Consider the following 21,487-nt stretch of genomic DNA (forward strand, 5'->3'; position numbering starts at 1 on the left):
AGGATGAGAGACTCAGAATGAAGGATGAGATTCTAAGGGAAAACAAGCAGAAATTGGCTATTATGACCCTTGAAATAGGAAGGAATATTGTAAAGAAGAGTGGAGTACTTCTCTTAGAAGGTTGCGATATATCTTCTATAGTGGCTTTTGATGTCTTGAGAAGGAGGCATGACATTGACTTAGACACAATGGATCTTGAATAGAGAAATAAGGTACTCTCTAGAGAAATTTTTGATGATCACTTAGAACAATTGGTCATTTGGTATTTGCACCCAGTTACAAGAAGGTCAACTGTAATACAAGAGATGGATCAGTTGTTTTGGAGTTTGATTCTCAAGAGAGTGGAAGATACTACTTCCATAGAGGCCAAGGTTATGATAATGCAAGTGGCAAAGTTTTCCCATAAGGTGGCAATAAAGGCAGATGAGGAGGTTCATATTTTAAGAGGGTAAAATTATTATAAGAGCGATTATACTCAGGCCTAACATACAAGCCTCTTGAGATGATTGAATATTTCTCTGAAGAAAGAATGGCATTAAGAAGAGACCTAGCTTAGGATAGAATATATATGATGAATAATGAAATTGATATGTTAAAATCAGATGTCTATAGGATGGAGAAGAAAGAAATTACAAGGTCGGTCCTTGCTTGAGTCAAAGTTTCACACAATCCTAGATCATGCAGATGTGGCTTGGGATGAGCATAAAAAGCTATTGGGATTTCTTGAAGGGAATTTGAAATGGTAGAAGTTTTTTGCTTTCTCTTTGTCTCATATGAGCAAGATAATTGCAGTATTAGAAGTTATTTTTACGGAGCCATTTCTTGCCCATTTGCATGATAGTTTGGTTTAGTTTAGATTAGGTTTGAGGTAATGCAACAAGTCTTGAACATTATCTATAGGATGTATACATAGAGGATAAGGATTGAGCTCAGAAGCTTCCAATGTTTAGTTACATGCCACATGTCATTCTTATTTGATAAATAGAGGAGTGGCTTGGAAGGAAGGAAAGTGTTAAGGCCTAAGTCTAAGTGGAAGACAAAGATTTGGACAATATTCGATTCAATATTGATAAAAAAAATTGTAGATGAGATGCAGATATTGAAGAAGTTGGAATCACATATGGATGCACTATCAAGGTTTAATAGTGGGATGACAAAAATGGAGATGGATAGAGCAGAAACAGATGATAGAGACTACCAAAAACATATCAAAGGACTGCATGACTTCAAGAAGAATGGATTTTCATGATCTATCGAATCAGGATGATGACCTAGGAGAAGTTGTACATATTGTCATTTAATTTCCATTGTAGTTTTGCATGGTTGAGAATGTTAGGATGTGATTTTATTATTGTTTATTGACACTCGGGCCCATTTTGGATGTGTCTTTGGGTAATAGTTGGTGTCTGATGTTTGTCCATAGGATTCGAGAGGTGAACTTCTATAATGGTGATATTGTCTCTAACATGTGATTGTGTTGGTTCTTTTAAATAATGGTAACCAATTTTTGGTGCTTGGTGATGGATGATATATTGTGTGTTTTCCTGAATGGTTTAGATGTTTTACAAAATTTTGCATCGCCTATGTATCTACAAATCTTTTATTAATAAAATATACCTATTACCAACCAAAAAAAGTTTAGTATTTAGTATAAAATTTTATATCAATTCTAATATTACATAGTTGTCATATTTGCATGAATAAATAGTATTTTAATTAGAATTATGTTATGTTTCTTAAAAGGATATCTTATTATTCAACATAAAATAGATTCGTCAAATACATTGTTTAATCTAATATGTCTTATATAAGATACACCTAAACTATAAGAACAACCCTTGAAGATTTCACCCACTTTGTTTAATTTTTTAATTTGGCGAACCAAAGCATGGTTTAGAATCGCCCACTCACTACCATCTCTTAAATTCTTAAGAATAGTATAGAATTCCTGAATCCTTTCCCTTTTTTATCTTTTTTGAAGTCCAAAATCCAAAATCCAAAACAATAATAGTGTTTTCATTGCTGAAAGTTTTCATTTTGAATGAAATTCTCAAGTTCCCCTTGGACTACCAACTTACATCATGAAAAGAGCTATATCCAACATTGAGGTTGCAAGTTTGCAGTAAAAACATTGGAATCAACATATGTTCTTCTTTGCAATCTTAGCATACACGGTGATTTTATTATCATGAAAGAACTTGCATATATCACATCTCAGACTTCACTTTAGCAAAAATAAAATCTCATATGACATATCACTTCATCAATAATATTCATATAAATCATTTGAACAAACTTTTTTTTGATAAGTTAATAGATGGGTAGGCCCAACACACATTATAATAAGAGAAGATTAAAAATAAAGATATACAGTAGTATTTGGCTTGTAGCTGAAAATATATTCCCTGTAGTATTTCCTATAATTACACTACATCATATGTCCAATAGTGACAAAAAAATGGCTCAATTACTTAACAAATAAACTTAAGAACCCATAACCCACAATACAAAATTCAAAAGAGAACAAAGCAGCTGCACCATACTTCAAGACTAGGAGACATTTTGAGCCAACCTCGACATCTCCATAGCTTCATGTTTATCCTTCATTCTATATTGGTTGACTTTCTTGGCTTGTAAGATGAGTGATAATTCTTGTTCATAGTTACCATGATCTTTGCTACTACAGTTTTCTCCAGATTGTGTCTGTTGTCCTCAATCCATTCCTCTTCTCTCTAGTTCTAGCACCCCTAAAATCTTAGCCACATCTAGCTCATCATATTTATATTCATCTAGGAACCCTTCAGTGGTTAGGTAGTCCCAATACCAATCATACTCCTCAGGTTCCTTGATTTTGGCTACATACAGGAGGAAATTGATACTACATAGTATATCACTCCTTTGAGCCCACAACAAATCCACATTTTGTGTTTGTGCAATTGGAGATTTATACACCACACCCCTCCTAGTGTAATAGTTATGCGAGAGAGGAATGAGAAGATTCTCATCCATATTATTTATCATTGCATCAATGTCACACAAATATGTATGCTCGGACACCATCTAGATGAGTTTTTTCACCCATTCCTTGGAAACCCTCATGTATAACACCATGGAAAGTAAAAAAGCCAGAATGTCTAAACTAACCCTATGCCTATGATACGCTATCAGAAACTCCAACCCCAACACTATCTTGACTACATGCATTATGTACAGGTGGTCATTCATCAAGACCCCCCTAACTGTTTATCAGTGACTTCACCTACAAACATTGTTTATGATTTCATTTCCCTCAAGATAATCGACATGTCCCTCACTCCCACCTTAGTGTTTCCAACTCGAACATGTAATGTGAAAATATGGTAATACCCCAATGTCTGATTTAAAGGTATTCAATCGAATTCATCATAAATGTCTCATGAAATTCATACTTACCGGAAGTTACCCTCTGCGATTTATATTAATAGAATATATATTGTTGTTAATTTTTTTAAATTTTTTTGATACAAGTTAATAAACCTACTGCAATACATGTGTAGAAATATAATATCTTCCCTGAAAAGAGCCCTCAAATAAAATTACACTTTCACAAGAGATTTGCAAAGACAAATAATAAAATCCTTGATATTATTATTCATTTGAGATCAAGAAGTACATTTTGGAGACAATATTTGTAGTAATTGTCATGACAAATCATAAACTTATTTATATTGTTGAAGGAATATTTACATTCTTCACTATGAAAGACTTCACATTCTAACATAGACATTTCTACTCTACCCTTTTCCAAAGAGACTAAGATTCCCTTAAAAAACCAACTCTCTTAACAATAGCCTTGGAATTCCTTTTATAAGAGTAAGGAATGAAAAAAGCTTTAGGTTGTTTACAATGACCATTTGACATATATTTGTTTTATACACATGGAAATGAAATATTCCCAATATGAAACCTAAAATAGATAAAGATAACTTATCAAACCACATGCACTAAAACTATTATGAAATTATCATGGATGATGATGAAGAATAAAATACTGTTGAAATTTAATTACTTGAGCCCCACCATTGCACTACTGATAACTTTAGAGATGCAAGATTCTAACTATAAAACTTACAGGAGGATATTTACATATGAAAGATTCCATCTATAAAATATAGAGGGGGAGCTCACAGATGCATCTTTTCTCTATAAGAAATAGAGGAGGAGTAATATTATAATCAGAACAGGTAAGTAGCCAAGGAAAGGCCATCTGCAATTGTAGTGGCATTTCAATACCCCTTTATCTACCTCCTATTATTTCAATGCCCCTTTAGCTACAACTATTATAAACACAACTTTCCTAAAATATTCTCCACCCAATGTCATTAAACCTATATCTTATGAACACACAAGAAACATCTACATATGGGCATTGCAATTCTGATACTGGTATTGAATAAGTATAGAGGGGAATATTTATAATTCTCCTTGATCAACTCAACAACTACCAATTTGCAAAAAACCCTCGAAGCTCTAAATTTAGATGTTCTATATATTTCTTTTCGTGTTTTTTCCTTTTGAAAGAATCAAAACATATCTACCACAATCATTTTTTATTACCATTTTAATTTATTCTTTAGGAATAAGCTAACATTCGTACACATGCTAGAATGCAACTCTTCATGCCACCTATTGAAAGGATTAGAACTTATCAGTCTGCTATAATCATTTAACTGCTAATTCAATATTTTCTTCAAGAACAAACTAACATTTGAACCTATGCAACTCTTCATGCCACTAAAATGCATAAATTCCTCTGATAGGTGAAGTGTTTCCCATGTGAAATGATCACTTATAATCTAAGATCGAGATTTTATATGAGAAAAAAATAAGGTTTCCAATTCCAATGAAGTACACTTACATTGAAGATGTGATGTGTTATCTATATTGGTTTTTTTCCCTAGAAATAATGAAAGATTCCCCCTAATTATTCTACATTCAATTGTAATTTGATTTTGATGTATTTATGAAACAAAGAAAATCACACTTTCATTTTTTATGTATTCCTGAAACATATCTCTAACAGCTTCAACAAACCAATGCTTATGTTCAGTAAACAGAGTCGAATACGAGATCAAGAATGCAAACTGAAGCAATTGATCGTTTTAAATTAGTGATCTACTCAAACATTAATGCCTAACATTCACACAACTCCATCTGTAGTTGTACAGATTACTCTTATAGATCCATTACATTATTATACAGGCTTACTGTAACTTCCTTCCTTGAAGGAAACCCACATACACACTACACAACCATACATTGACAAGGAAATTGCCAAGACAAATCAAAATATCCTTAATACAATGATTCATGTAACATTTGAAATTACAAATAGAGATAATATTAGCAACAATATAGTAGTCTATTTATTAATTGAAAAACTATTGAGAGAAAGTGTACATTCTTTCACCATGAAACCACCCTACACACTAGACAAGACAAAGCCCCATTTCTAATCTCCCCAGAGATCAGAAAATTTTATAATCCTTCTTTACAATCTTGGTATTCCTTTTATAAAAATAAGGAATGCAAAAAGATATTGACTATTTACATGTGATTCCCTTTCTACCCGCCATTGGTCCATTCACAAGAGAAGACTCCCCCAACAAAACTTGTTGCCTCTATTTTGTCTTGAAGAAAAAATGCCAAGCTAGTATACATGAAAGATTTTAGTGCCAAGACACATAAAGATTCTATTAATGCCAACTATCTTATGAGACATGCCACTATTGCACATTTGTGGTTATTGATGTAGAGAATACCAAGATGAAAGATTTTCTTTATATTTTCTGATATAGGAGAACTTTAAGAGTTTTCATCAAGCATGGAATCTTGACTCCAAAACTGCATCTCCTATGTCTTCACCTAGCTTTCTATTTGCATTCTACCCATTTTAAGCGGGATATGGCAGTTGGTAGAGAGATCATAATTATTTGCAACTGTAGCTAAAGTCTATAGTTGCACTCAACCCTTTCAATAACCCTCTGGTTACCTTTGATAATTCCAATACCCCTCCAGTTACAAGGTAAGTCATCAATTTGATTTACTTCATGGCAACTGCAAGCCTTTAGCAACATAGTCCTCTTTAGCCATATCTCCTTATGCCAGAATTTGATTGCAACTTCTATGGACTCCATTTTACAACCTCTGCAAGCAAGGAAATAACATTTCCTAAAAGTTTATCTCTAGAAATGTGTCTATCGTCTACATTTTGATATGCAGTGTGAAAATAATATAACTACTTTGCTGAAGAGTGTTAATTAGAAATGACTAATGACCATATTTCTTGATTTGCGAAGTGGCGTCAACTAGCTACTAGGTGTATACATTTGGATTAGTCCACATATTGTATTAATCTATGTGAGATATACTTGTTTTCCATTTCCTGATATAAAATATACATGAATCAATGCTCACCAACCTCAACATCTCTCATATTGGTAGCTTCTCATTGAATGAATGAATGAAGGAGTTTTTATGACGTCCACAAGTCCCATTGAATATTAAATATGTTTTATCCTTCGTATTTTTATAACTTTGATAGGTAGAGTGTTTTATATGTGAAAGGATAACTTTGAATTTTAGATCAAGATTTCATATGTGCGAAAAAGATGGTTTCTAATTTAAAAATATATACAATACACTTACAGTAAATATGTGTCATGTTTTCTATATCAGTTTTTCCCCCAAAAATAATGTAAGATTCACTTTAATATTTATTACAATTTTCACACAATGGGTAAAAATTCACCAATGTAAATATTATTTTATCCAAAAATAATGTAACATTCGCCTTAATTTTTCTACAATTTTCATGCAATAGGTAAAAATTTGCCAATGTAATCATTATTTTCCCCCCAAAATAGTGAAAGATTCACTTGAATTTTTCTACAATTTTCACACAATAGGTAAAATTTCCCCAATGTAATTATTATTTTCCCCCCAAAATAATGAATGATTCGGCTTAATTTTTTAGCAATCCTTATGAAATTGAAAAAAAAATCACCAACTAAATTTAATACAATTTCCTTAATAAAAAAAATCGCCAAAAAAATTAAGATTTCCCCCCCAAAAATGAAATATTTGCCAGTATTTTACACCTTTACCTAGGAGGGTTTCTTTAAATTATCTCTGAGTTGGTATTAATCTCCACAATGGAAATTCATAATAATGTGTATAGAAAAAAAACTTCATAGTTGTTAGCCCCCCTTACCTTCATTAAAAAATCCCAAACTTGGAGGTCTCTTGTTTGGTGTTTATTTTCTCTTTCGGTCATATATTTCCTCTCTTTGAACCTGAGTGATTGAACCTTTTCAAAGTTCAAAGTTCAAAGTTCAAAATGTGCTTTAAAGAATTTTCTTCGCGGCTTTTTTTTATGGTAAAGTGAGCACTTTGATGCAATTTGTACTGAACTTGAACCGTTGAACCTTTTTGGTTCAAGGTTCAAGGTTCAAAGTCGGTCATATGTCAGTTATGTCTTTGCTCGTTAATTGTTCTTTGTTTTGTCATGTAGTCAGTGTTATGTGTTGTTCTGTGTTATTTCTCAATATTGAACTTGAACCTTTGAACCTCTTGGTTCTTGGTTCAAGGTTCAAAGTTTGAATTGTTAAAGTCTGAAGTTCTATGTAGAATTGACACATGCATCATGAAGTGAATGTGGCAATGGGAAAAGAGAATAGTCCATGGGATTCAAAATGTTAGTTTTAAATTACAACAGGCAATCATGATAATTCATGAGTTGTGTGATGGAATGACCCAAAATTAAATGCATGCTAGTTATATGTCAAATCGGGCGTTAGCTCACATGAACTTAATTAGTACAATAGATTCAGGAAGCAAAGTCCTTGACAATTGAAGATTTCTCAAAGATTGCAAGAATTAAATCTACGTTGGTTGTCTGCTTCAATCACATGGAAATGCATAAGGGTAAGGTCCTACAAGTAAGAAAAAAGAAAGAGGTATGGAAGCAACGAATCCTACATTTTGGCCTCCCACATTACCAGCTCATTTTGAACTTTTATTCATCTCACTTGGAATGGCAAAACATTCAAAACACCCCCATATGACAAGACAAACAGATTGAAGCCACGTCATCTGCAGGAGTCTAATCATGCCTCTTTGGCTCGTGATTTATACCACTTTTCTAGTTTAGTTATTGTTTTTTTAGTTTTAAAACTAAACTTCTTTAACTCTCAGGTAGAGTTAATCATTTGACTCTGGTTTTATTTGTAACAAACTATCATATCCTGGCGGCTATTTTCAATGTAGACATTTTTGGTACTTGAATGAAATTATATTTTGATACAATATTCAAATCTATGTGTTTGAAAGATATAGAAATCTCTGTTGGGATGTATGCTTATGTGCAGAATACTTTATTTCATTACCAGTTCTTTCTTAGTCTGTGAATTCATTGATTCTCTTTTGTTAAAAAAGGTGCTTCATTGTTGTTTAAATGGCTCTGATCCCCCTTGTCCTGTGAAGCATGAGCAAGAATCGACCAATATTTATGCTACTTTGGTATTTTGGGTGGAATAAGTTAATTTTTGAATGAATATGTGTAGGAGTAAAGTCTATGAGATTTAAATTTATTGATATTTATCTTGTAGCATTATTTTGTGTTGACAAATGAATGTGAAAGTTGTTCTCGCTTTCTAGTGAAAAGTGTGTTTGTTTCTGAGTAATCTGCATAAAAAATTATTGAACATCTTATGAGGAGATGCACTCTTATGCAGAGGGTAAAACTAAGCTCAGTTCACCCAATTTTTGGTTTATTTTCTTTTTTATGAAGGGTATGCACGAGTCATCATTTTGAAAACATATAAAAATCAAAGAAAAGGCAAATCTGTTAACCAACAGATTTTTGTTGACTCTATTGGGGAGTCAAATAATAAGATCGATCTCCTGGTTAGAGGATACAAAGAATTGGATTGTCAATCTTTAAGAGTTTATTCGGTGCCATTAAAATTTTGCATTGTAAATAGGCTGGAGTCAAGAAGATATACTAGGTCTCAGAGGCATGAAGAAATAGTTGACTCTATTTTTCAAGAATTGCAAAACCTAGATTTTCAGCCGTCCTTTTCACCTAAGAGATGAGCAAAAAGTATACCTCCTTCTTCACCCCATTCATTCCCTGTATCCTCAGTTTGTCGAGCCCTAACCTTGCATAGTGTTGCCTCACCCAATGTAATGAATCCAACACCTCTCAATATCATTCTTCCAATGGTAGCCAACAATCCTTGGGGGGTCACAGTAGGTCCATTGAATCTGGGTCTAAACTTGAATGGTTTACCCAAAGGAGTGAGAGATTAGTTACCTAAATTCAGTGGTGATGGGAAGGTCATATTTGATGAACATTTGAATGCATTTAATGTTTCGTGTGGTGTAATAGCTTTCCAACATGAAAATGTTGTAGTAAGGTTGTTTGTACAAACATTAACTAAAGCAGCTGCAGATTGGTTTTATCATTTGCTGAACAGTGTAACAACAAACTAGCAAGATTTGAAAACTAGCTTTGAAGCTAGGTTCAAGGTAGCAGAGGATGAGCATTCTCTTTTGGCTCAATTATCTCAACTAAAAAATGAAATACATGAATCTATGAGAGATTTTGTGGCTAAATTTGATAAAAATGTTCACAAAATTCCTGCAAATCAAAACATTCAGATCATAGCTTGAAGTGTTTTTTTATAAATTATATTCCCTCAAAGGGAAGTTTCTTTATTCACAGACAAGAGTTGCAACTTTGAATGATGTTAAAACACTCACCGTTGGATTGGAGGATGACTTGATCATTTCGGGAAAATGGAAGAGAGAAGTACAAGTGGCCAATGCGCAACCCTCTACTTATTCAGACCTTATAATTCAAAGACTGATGAATGATGTAATAATAGTCAAAAGATAGTTACCCAAGGCTAGTACATCTTATTCACAACCTTACCAAGACATGCCAAGGAGGAATACAAATCAGTCTATGGGAATTGGGAATAAAGCCTTGCAACTGCCCCTGACCCAACAAAGATTGGCAATTGAAGCTCCACCAATAAAGGGCAATATGTGTGTTTTTCATCTCACTGATGATCATGATGGAAATTCTTGTCCAAAGATGGTGTGTTATGCACAGCCGATTGGTTATAAAGAGGTTTCAAAGGAACTAAGTGAAGAATCTTTTAGGAATCCTAGCCATTCTGAAATCCACTTCTTGGAGTACGAGTCAGATTTAGAAAGAGGAGGTGATATTTTGGTTACCTTAGAGGATCCTTCTTGTGTTGTACTAACTAGAAACCAACAGAATATAAAACCTTAGGGTTCTCTCTTGTCTTCTGTTGTGAATTCTAAAGGTAAGGACATTGTTTCTAGGCTTCATAATAATGATTATAAGCCTCAAGAATCCCAATTAATGAAATTTGTAGAGACTAAAGGGTAAGTGCAAGGTAATGAGTCACAAATTCGCGGAAGTCCGCGCATTGGAAAACGCGCTCTCATAAACGGGGGCCCGTTTGTGCTTCGAGCTCCCGAGCCGAAAGGTAACGGGGGTTCGAAGAAAAAAAAACGGGCCCCCGTTTTGTTCTAAAACGGGGGCCCGCTTTTAAACAAAACGGGGGCCCGTTTTTTAGAAACGGGGGCCCGTTTTTAAAAACGGGGGCCCGTTTCTAAAAACGGGCCCCCGTTTTGTTTAAAAGCGGGCCCCCGTTTCTAAATGGCATTTTTCCTTTTTTTTCCACAAGCCACCCTTGTTTGAAAACGGGGGCCCGTTTTGTGGAAGTTGATTCCACAACCCGCCATTTGGCTCGGGATTAGGTCCGAGATAGGCCTGGGATGGCCACACCTGAGACATGGACCTGCAAATTCAAATCTCCATGAATGAAAGCACAAATATGAACTTCAGAAATAGTTTACGCGCCTCTAATCAGAGAATTTTTATACGAAATTAAAACCCATTTCAGATTATACTGTCTAGATTCTAAATATGTAAATTTATTTAAAATTTGATTATTTTAACTATTTTTCATTTAATTTATACTAAGTCGGGTCCATAAATTTGAAATATTAACTAATTTTGTTAATTTAATAACTTTTTTATTTTAAAGAATTTTGGAAAAAAAATTATATGTTATCAATCTACACAAAATTCTTTTGTATTTAAAAAAAAAAAAATCAAAAAATGTTAAGTTTACATCAAATTATGTGGGTCGTACACGTCAAATTTTTAAAAAGATAATTACGGCCATTAAAAAATTAATTAAAAAAAATATATTAGAAAAAAAAATACAGAAAAATATGCTCATCAATCTTCAGTGTGTTACAAACCATTTCCCAAAACGGTTTGAGAAAATAATTTTAATTGTGTCAAAAAGTGTGGGTCGTACACGTGCATGGTATGGTCCTGAAACAGGCATTTTTAAAACATAGTTTTCAGAACTCCATTTAAAAAGTTATTTTTTATTATGTGGGTATTAAAATAAATTATATATTTGGAAAGTACACTCAGAGGGCTATCTTTTATATTACTGACTTTTTCCAAGATTCAATCTCTAAGTGTTTCAAAATTTAAGCTCAAATGAGACAAAATCTGAAAATCAGGGAAAACACTTCCACTTTTTGGCCAAAAAGTGGACTCATCTTCTTGCACTGACCCTAAAGGTTCATTTAATATTGTAGAGGTTTGTAAATCCTCTCATATTCGCATTACACTAGCTGAATACCTTAAATTAAATCCCAAAGAACTTGATAGGCTAGTACAAGCTAATATGGTACAACAGTTAGTTAATGTTGCATTGTCTTCCCAAGGTGATGTGTCAATTCATCCTCTTTCTCATGAAGTTATCCTTGAAATAATAGCCCTTCAAAATGATGATACATTATCTGTTGTTGAATCAAAACCTGGGCCTTTTGATATATCTCCATTCATAAATGGTCACAAATCAAACAACTGTATTATAGACTTGAGTGCCTCAGATAATATCATTCCATCTGCAGTAGCTAAGGCTTTGGGATTATCGTTAACAAAAACATTTGGTAGATGTTATTCAATGGAATCCAAACAAATACCCTTATTAGGACAAATCAAAGTTGCTCAAGTGGTCCTTGTTGCTCATCCAAACAAAAGAATTAAGTTAACCATTTTAATAGTTGATATCCCTACAAGTTACGACATGTTATTAAGTCGCACATTTTGTAGAGACTTGAGGGGTGAGATAAAGATGGATTGGTCTCAAGGCACCATTCCCATAGGGAAACAACAAGTCATTTTGTATCCTAAACCCAAATCTAAGTTCACCATTTTTTCCTCTGATGATCCAAAGGCTCAAATTTTGTACCATGAATGCCAATTTGAAAATTATATGATTTTATCAGATAATGAACCTACAGAGAATTTTTCACAACCGAAGGTATACAAAAATCTATGGCTGATGAAATTTGATGGGAGTTGTGTAGCATTAGGTTCTGGCATTGGGGTAGTTCTCATTCCTCCCTTTGGTATACACATCCATTTTTAAAAAAACCTGGAATTCAAGAACACAAACAATACTACTAAGTATGAAGCCTTGTGCAGAGTAGATTGTGAAACAAGTCAGAGGATTGTTCAATATGAAGAATGAGAGATTGAAGCATTACCGAAATAGAGTCTGGGATGAAATTGAAAGTTTTGATGCATTTTCTATTGAAGCCATTCCCATATAACAAAACTCCAAAGATGATTCATTACCAGTGTGGCTTCTCTATTGATTCCTCATCTTGAGTTTATAAATGATACCTATTGAGTGGAATTGATATACTAACCTAGTGTACCTAATAATTCTAAATTTTGGCAGGTCTTCGAGAATGACAAACAAATCAACAACTTATTGCATTATGTAGAAACATTCGCTACCACCTTCTTTGAAGGATTAGATGTTGAATGTAAGGATTTTTCACTAAAGCGGGATTGATAAATGAATGATGTGGTAATGCAATTAAAATGGAATAAAATTCTTAAAGGGTTGGTCTCTTTAGAATGTCTTTTTTATCGTCACAATGCCTATGAGAAGAGAAAAAATGAATAGATTCTTGCAGTCCAAGATGTTGGTGGTTATGAAAGAGTTAATATTTGAACTGAGGAAGATCCCAAGTATATAAATCCAAGAAAATGTTGCACACCTTCAGAGAAAGAAAGGTTCATCACTCTCGTGTTGGAATACAAAGACATTTTTGCTTGGTGTCATGATGAATTGATGAACTCTAGGGAAGGAAAACTTAGAAATTTTAACCCCAAAGTATCTGAAGCTATATTTCATGAGGTAGACAAAATGTTGAAATCTAGGATTATATACCCTATTCACCATTCTACTTGGATAGCCAATATTGTCCCTGTCCGTAAGAAAAATGGAGAGATAAGAATTTGTGTAGACTTTAGGAATCTTAATCAGGGCAGTCTCAAAGATAATTACCCATTACTTTCTATGGATCTTATTTTGCAAACAATCTTAGGTTTAGAAATCATGTATATGCTTGATGGTTTTTCTCATTATAATTAGATTAGTTCAAAAGTGACCAGCATACAACTGCTTTCATCACTCCTTGGGGTAATTTCGTCTATAATAGGATTGCATTTGGTATGATAAATGCAGAGATCACTTTTCAAAGGGATATGGAATTATCTTTCGGTCATCTGAAAGATAAAATAATTATCGTATATCTTGATGACCTAACTGTCTTCTCGAAGAGGAGAAAGCATCACATGAGAGACTTGAGGCAGGTATTGCAAAGGTGTCGGGAACATGGAGTGTCGTTGAACCCAAAGAAGTCAGTGTTTGAAGTTATAGAAGGTAAATTAGTTGGCCACATCGTCTCTAAAGAATGAGTTAGAGTGGATCCTGAGAGAGTAAAGGAAATTTAGAAGTTAAGTTTACCATCGAACAAAAAAGCAGTCAGGTCTTTCTTTAGGCAAGTAAATTTTCTGAGGTTATTTGTTCCAGATTTTGTAGAAATCACAAGTTACATTGTACACCTGATGAGTGGAAACGAAGTATTTAAATGGAATGAGGAGGGAAAGAAATCATATCAATCAATAGAGGAATCTATTGCTCAAGCACCTATTCTTGTTAATCCAGATTTTAAGAAATATTTTATCATCTATTTTTATGCCTCAGAACATACCATGTCAGGGATTTTGTTACAAAAGAATGAAGAAAATGAAGAAGTTCCAATAGCCTTCATGAGTGTTCCCCTTAAAAAGCATGAATTGAAATATTGGCTAATGGAAAAGCAAGCGTATGTAGCCGTGAAAGCTGTAAAACAATTTAGGTATTATATTATTCATTCTCATGCAGGAGTCTATGTGTCGCATTCTGCTGTTAAGAGAATTTTAACACAACAGGACATTGGAATCAATAACAAGGCCTCCTGGGTGTCTAAGATATCGGAGTTTAATCTAGACATTAAACCAACAAAAATAGTGAGGGGACAAGGCCTATGCAATTTAATTGTAGAAAGTAAGAATGAAGTGACTGAGGAGCTACCCTTAGTCTTATTTGTTGGACTTGAAGATTCCTGGTTTGCAGATGTTTCATATTTATTGACTTATGGGGATTGTCCAAAGTATCTCTCTCCAAGAGAAAAACAAAATCTGAGATTAAAGGCTACCAAATATGTTATTTTTGATGATGTATTGTACAAAAAGGGGTTGGATGGAACTTTCCTACGCTTGGTGGATAAGTCACTTCAAGAGTCAATGTTGAAAACCTTTCATGATGAAGCCTGTGGTGGTCATTTTTCATCAACAGTAACTACCTACAAAATCCTAAGAAATTCTTATTATTGGCTAGGCATGTTTAAGGATGCATACGCTTGGGTAGGTAAGTGTGAAAAATGTAAGTTATTCACAGGAAAGCCACAATGTGCAACATTACCTCTTAAACCAATAGTTATTGATGAACCATTTAAGAAGTGGGGTTAGATTTTATAGGTCCCTTTTCACTTACCTCAAGTGTTGGACATACACACATACAGACAGCCACAAATTATTCCACCAAGTGGGTTGAAGCTATTTTAGTGAGGAAGACAACTTTTGAGGTTGTTTGTAATTTTCTTAAAGAAAATATTCTGGTTCGATTTGGAGTTCCTCAGAAAATTGTGGCTGATAATGCAACCAACTTCTCTTCTGTTGAAATTTCACTATTTTATTATGATCATGGGATATCTCTTTCTCACTCATCATATTATTATCCTCAGGGTAATGGTCAGGTGGAGTCAAGTAATAGAAATTTGATAAATATTATGAAGAAGTTGGTGAGTGAAAATTTCAAAGACTGGCACAAAAGAATGTATGAAGCTTTTTGGGTGGATCACACATCTCCAAAAAGAGCTATAGAGATGTCACCTTCTGAACTGGTGTACAACATGGGGGCTCAAGTGTCACTTCCCTTAGAACTTGCAACTTCAAAGTTAGACTGTTATTGAAGATGTATATTTTCAAGATTCTTTGGATAAGAAGATTATGCATTTGATGAGGATTGATGAAGAAAGGGATAAATTGGTTGATCGGATTATAGAACATCAAATGAGGGTCAATAAAATATTTGATAGGAGAGCCAGACCATGAAAATTCATACTGGGCGATCAGGTTTTGCTTTGGGACAGAAGAAGAGAACCAAAAGGTGCACATGTGAAGTTCGAATCATTATGGAAAGGACCATTTGCAATTCAAGAGGTAAAAGGCCCTAATTCTTTCAAGTTAGCATATCGGGATGGTAATGTTCTTCCCCTCAGCTACAATGGGAAGGATCTGAAGTTATATCAATTATAAGAGGGAGTCGCCCGCAAGTCTTGTACATAAGTTTTGTTGTGTTTGGTTTTTTGTTTCGGTTCCGTTTTTGTGTTTGTTTGGTCCTTTTGATTTAACGCTCATTTGTGAAACCAGAGATCCTGAGTTTCACATGTCTTGGTCCCTTGTTGTCCCAGTCCCTAGTTAGAGCCCTTACCTTTATTAAAAATTTCAAACTCAGAGGTCACCTTTTTGGTATTTATTTTCTCTTTCGGTCATTTATTTCCTCTCTTTGAACCCGAGTCATTGAACCTTTTCAAAGTTCAAAGTTCAAAGTTCAAAATGCACTTTAAAGAAATTTCTTCACAGATTTATTGTTTCATGGTAAAGCGGGTGCTTTGTTGCAATTTGTATTGAACTTAAACTGTTGACCCTTTTTGGTTCAAGGTTCAAGGTTCAAAGTCGGTCATATGTAGGTTCTCTCTTTTCTCGTTAACTGTTCTTTGTTTCATCACGTAGTCAGTAGTATGTGTTGTTCTATGTTATTTCTTAATATTGAACTTAAACCTTTGAACCTCTTGGTTCTTTGTTCAAGGTTCAAAGTTTGAATTCTTAAATTCTGAAGTTCTATGTAGAATTGACACATGCATCATGAAGTGAATGTGGCGACAGGAAAAGAGTATATTCCAGGGCATTCAAAATGTTAGTATCTAAATTATCACAAGAAATCATGATAATTTGTTAGTCGTGTGATGAAATGACCCGAAATTAAATGCATGCCAGTTATACGTCAAATCAGGTGTTACCTCACACGAACTTACTTAATTAGTACAATAGATTCAAGAAACAAAGTCCTTGACAATTGAAGATTTCTCAAAGATTCCAAGAATTGAATCTATGTTAGTTGTCTTCTTCAATCATCCGGAATTGTATAAGGGTAAGGTCCTACAGGTAAGCAAAAAGAAAGAGGTATGGAAGTAGTGAATCCTACATATTGGCCTCCCACATTACCAGCTCATTCTGAACTTTTCTTCAGCTCACCTGGAATGGTAGAACTTTCAAAGCACTCCCACATCACAAGACAAACAGGTTGAAGCCAGGTCATCTACAGGAGTCTGATTGTACCTCTATTGCTCGCAGCTTATGCCACTTTTCTAGTTTAGTTTTCGCTTTTTCAGTTTTAAAAGTAAACTTCTTTAACTCTCAAGTAGAGTTAATCATTTAACTCTGGTTTTATTCGTAACAAACTATCATAGCCTGGTGACTATTTAAATGGTTCTAGAAGTCTTTTTAAAGGTCCCAAAAAATTTGACTTAGATGAATAGACTTAATTTTCTTTGGATTTTCAGCGTAGACATTTCTGGTAGTTGAATGAAATGATATTTTGATACGATCTTCAAATCTTTGTGTTTGAAAGATATAGAAATCTCTGTTGGGATGTATGCTTATGTGCGGAATACTTTATTTCATTACCAGTTCTTTCTTAGTCTACAAATTCATTAATTTTCTTTTATTAAATATTGTGCTTCATTGTTGTTTAAATGGCTTTGATCCCATTGTTTTGTGAGGCAAAATCGATCAACATTTACGCTACTTTGAGTATTTTGGGTGGAATAAGTTTTATATTGAATGGATATGTGCAAGAGTAAAGTCTGTGAGTTTTAAATTTATTGATAATTATCTTGTAGCATTCTTTTGTGTTGACAAATGAATGTGAAAGCCTCTCTCTTTCTGGTGAAAAGTGTGTTTCTGAGTAATATGTATAAAAATTTATTGAACATCTTACGAGAAGTTGCACTCTTATGTAGAGGGTAAACCTAAACTTGGTTCACCCAACTGTTAGTTTATTTTCTTTTTCATGAAGGGTATTCATGAGTCATCATTTTAAAAACATATAAAAATCAAAGAAAAGGCAAATTTGTTAACCAACAATAGCTATATAGAGAAATTTAAATATTGTGTTATTTTATATAAAGAAATATATAAATGAAGCTTGTAGAGTTGTTGATGATAGTAATTTGACAACAAATAGCTTTGGATGAAATTGAATGCAAATTAAATAGCATGTCAAACAACTAATGACGACAAATAGAAATAATTCAAAATATTTAATCAGTAGTAGTCTCAATGTCTAATCAATGATCCCTTATGAGATTCTTTTAGCAGAAGATGATATGTTTCCAATTGAGGCCTCAGTGGTAATTTAGTTGTTATGCTACTTAAAAAAGCTAGAAAGCATGGATAAGCACCGTTGGCCCAAAATGATTGTTGAAGAGGAGTTGAGTCATAGGAAGGAGATGTGGAAGAAACAAAACAACAAGTGGGACAAAAATATGCATTATTGCCCTAGCACTAAAGAGGAGATAAAAAAATGGGTATTAGAAAAATTTAGGAATGCCATGTGGACAAAATAGTTAGGCATAAAATAAGTATACTATATTTGTAACAATGTAGAAGATTTGCTTGGAATAAATTGTAGTGTTTTATGCTATTAGAAAACTTGGCTGACATGCAGCTCCAAACGTGTAATGCATGCATGTCTTTAATAGATTCTAAATAAGTTCATGTTCTTTTTTGAGCCATCATATTGTTAGTTAACTTTATGTCAGATTGAATTATAGAAGGGGACATTTTGCCATGTTTAGGTTTACAAGACATTTTCAACTGTTGATAGTTTCTTCTTAAATTTTATTATTTAAATATAAGTTTTTGAAAAGACAGTGCAGCAGCTGATTTTAGTAATATTTGTTGCAGATGAGAGGTTGAAGCTTACGGATGTGAATTCAGTGTGAATTATGAGTAAATATTTTATTTTATTTCTAAATCATACATATTTGACTACCATGTTTATAAATATTCTTTTCATTAAAAAAAAAATTAATTATAAATAAATGTACAAGATTAGTAAATTTTGATTAGAGTTATAAAAATGCAACCTCTTGAAAAATATAAACTACTTCAATTTGTTCAAAATTCTATTGTACAAATATGATACGTTTTAATTTTGTTAGAGATATATAAAAAAAAAAAAAATTCCACTATTTCTATTTTTCTTAGGGAAATGCTTTATGTGATTGTTTAGGTTATTTTGTTTATCAATTATATTGGAGTTGAGGAAAAATCAACTCTACGGCTCCCAAAGATCACCTACATGCAAACTTGTCACGAAAAGAGAGAAGCAAAATAGCTATGGAGGCCACAATTCAGAGATCCAGAAAAGATAAGTCATATTGATTGTGCAACAAGAATGTAGTTCAATAATTACAGTTGTTATGAAAATAAAAAGAGAGAATCTTTATAAAAGGATACTCGAAACCCTAAAGGAGAAAACCCTAAAGAATTATAAGATTCCAAAGTTTAGTTTAAGTATAGAGTATAATAGACTAATAATTAAATAAATAATTATTAGCTAATAACTCAATTTGATCTTTAGCATAGTTCCCAAACATATTGTCAAGTTGTGCAGTAGATCTGCTCTTAGATTTCCTTACTCTATCAACCCTCCCTCCCCTTCCTCTCCTTTTGTACCTTCTCTCATTTCTATTTCTAAAACCATTTTTAGGCCTTCGTGCCTTGTTACTTGTCTTGGTATATGTGTGGGTAATCAAGGGCAACTTTAAATCACAAATTTGATCTTCAGCATAGTCCCCAAACATATTTTTAGCATCAAATAACTCAACTTGACCTCCAAAAAACTTTGTAACCTGGAAATCCTCAATAACACATTTCTAACAATATAGAAGATTTGCTTGGAATAAATTGCAGTGTTTTATGCTATTAGAAAACTTGGCTGACATGCAGCTCCAAACGTGTAATGCATGCATGTCTTTAATAGATTCTAAATTAGTTCATGTTCTTTTTTGAGCCATCATATTATTAGTTAACTTTATGTCAAATTGAATTATAGAAGGGAACATTTTGCCATGGTTTTACAAGACATTTTCAATTGTTGATAGTTTCTTCTTAAATTTTATTATTTAAATATAAGTTTTTGAAAAGACAGAGCAACAGATGATCTTAGTAATATGTGTTGTAGATGAGAGGTTGAAGCTTACGGATGTGAATTGGGTGTGAATTATGAGTAAATATTTTATTTTATTTTTAAATCATACATATTTGACTACGATGTTTATAGATATTCTTTTCATAAAAAAAGAAAATTAATTATAAATAAATGTACAAGATTAGTAAATTTTGATTGGAGTTAAAAAATGCAACCTCCTGAGAAATATAAACTACTTCAATTTGTTCAAAATTCTATTGCACAAATATGATACGTTTAAATTTTGTTAGAGATATATAAAAAAAAAATTGTCCACTATTTCTATTTTTCTTAGGGAAATTTTTTATGTGATTGTTTAGGTTATTTTGTTTATCAATTATATTGGAGTTGAGGAAAAATCAACTCTACAACTCCCAAAGATCACCTGCATGCAAACTTGTCACGAAAAGAGAGAATCAAAATAGCTATGAAGGCCAAAATTCGGAGATCTAGAAAAGAGGAGTTGTATTGATTGTGCAACAAGAATGCAATTAAATAATTACAATTGTTATGAAAATACAAAGAGAGAATCCTTATAAAAGAATACTCGAAACCTTAAAGGAGAAAACCCTAATGAATTATAAGATTCCTAAGTTTAGCTTAAGCATAGAGTATAATAGACTAATAATTAAATAAATAATTATTAGCTAATAAAAGACTACTCTAACACCCCCCCTTAAGATGAACTTTGGGAGTAGCTAAAAAAAAACTAAGTAAAAAAATATGAAAAAAATACAGGAAAGAAACAATGGGTCCCAACAACTAGGCCTAATGAGGTACCCAAGTAGAATAAAATCTCTGTAAAGTGGAGAAAAAAGGAGAAAACCTTGCGGGAACAAAACTCCTCTCCAAGAAGAGATGAAAGCTCAAGTGAAGGACTAAGAAGCCTCCAAACAAGAGTATTCCAAAAGACAGGAACAAAAAAAGAGCAAGAAGAATCACTGAAGCATGAAATAGCTACACTGTCGAAGAGTAACTGCTAATCTGAAGAACCTCCAGTGAAATAGAACATGACCAGGTAGAGAAGACTATAATCTGCATGAGTGCTCTCAAATAACACTACTCGAATTAGATGGCAAACAAAGACAAACAACTGAACTCGAAGATACAGATGGCATGAAACACCAAAGCCTGAAGAGTTGATCAATCAAACCAACAAAGCAATAGAACTAACAAGACAAACCTCCCCATAATGCTGAAAAAGGGAGAGGGATAGATACATTGAAAAGAACGGCCAACAAGAACTGCATGATGAAGAACTAGGAATTACGAAGATGCAGAGAAAGTACATAGTGTCGTGGAAGGAACACTCACTTGACATACATCTTGAGGCTAATGTTGTGGAAGGAACACTAATGTGAAAAAGGTAGATGGCAAACAAAGGCAAACATCAACCCCCCCATGGCACTTTATAAGTAGTGCACATACAAGATGTGCAAGATCCAAAGTATACAATGCATGGTGGCACTTATATCAGTGCATTTGCATAAATAGAATGCTATAGTGATAAGAAGAGACAAAAGACTGGAAACAGAAAGAAAAACCAAAGACGAGACATCTTACTCAAAGAAAGAGATCCCAGGACCTGAAACATCCAAGATATTCACCAAAGTGCTGAAAAGCAAAAAACTAAATAAAATATACCTGGAGTAGAATCTGTAAAG

General features: G+C 33.3%; 1 protein-coding gene across 1 annotated transcript; it reads left to right on the forward strand.

The window, feature by feature from the left end:
- Window positions 1-11,786: 11,786 nt before the first annotated feature.
- LOC131860082 (uncharacterized) lies at window positions 11,787-14,974 on the forward strand. Its single transcript, XM_059214446.1, has 3 exons — window positions 11,787-12,054; window positions 13,647-13,844; window positions 13,995-14,974. The coding sequence occupies exons 1-3, from the start codon at window positions 11,787-11,789 to the stop codon at window positions 14,972-14,974; spliced, it is 1,446 nt and encodes a 481-aa protein (XP_059070429.1).
- The last annotated feature ends 6,513 nt before the right edge of the window (window positions 14,975-21,487 follow it).

The sequence above is a fragment of the Cryptomeria japonica genome, chromosome 11, assembly GCF_030272615.1.
Source record: "Cryptomeria japonica chromosome 11, Sugi_1.0, whole genome shotgun sequence".
Taxonomy (NCBI): domain Eukaryota; kingdom Viridiplantae; phylum Streptophyta; class Pinopsida; order Cupressales; family Cupressaceae; genus Cryptomeria; species Cryptomeria japonica.

What these genes read in the sequence shown, in the direction of transcription:
- LOC131860082 (XM_059214446.1), top strand. Translation starts at nt 11,787, where the DNA reads ATGGTACAACAGTTAGTTAATGTTGCATTGTCTTCCCAAGGTGATGTG. An exon ending in ATCGTTAACAAAAACATTTG is followed by an intron (nt 12,055 to 13,646) that starts GTAGATGTTATT and finishes TGATAAATGCAG; the next exon opens with AGATCACTTTTCAAAGGGAT. An exon ending in AGTGTTTGAAGTTATAGAAG is followed by an intron (nt 13,845 to 13,994) that starts GTAAATTAGTTG and finishes TATTTGTTCCAG; the next exon opens with ATTTTGTAGAAATCACAAGT.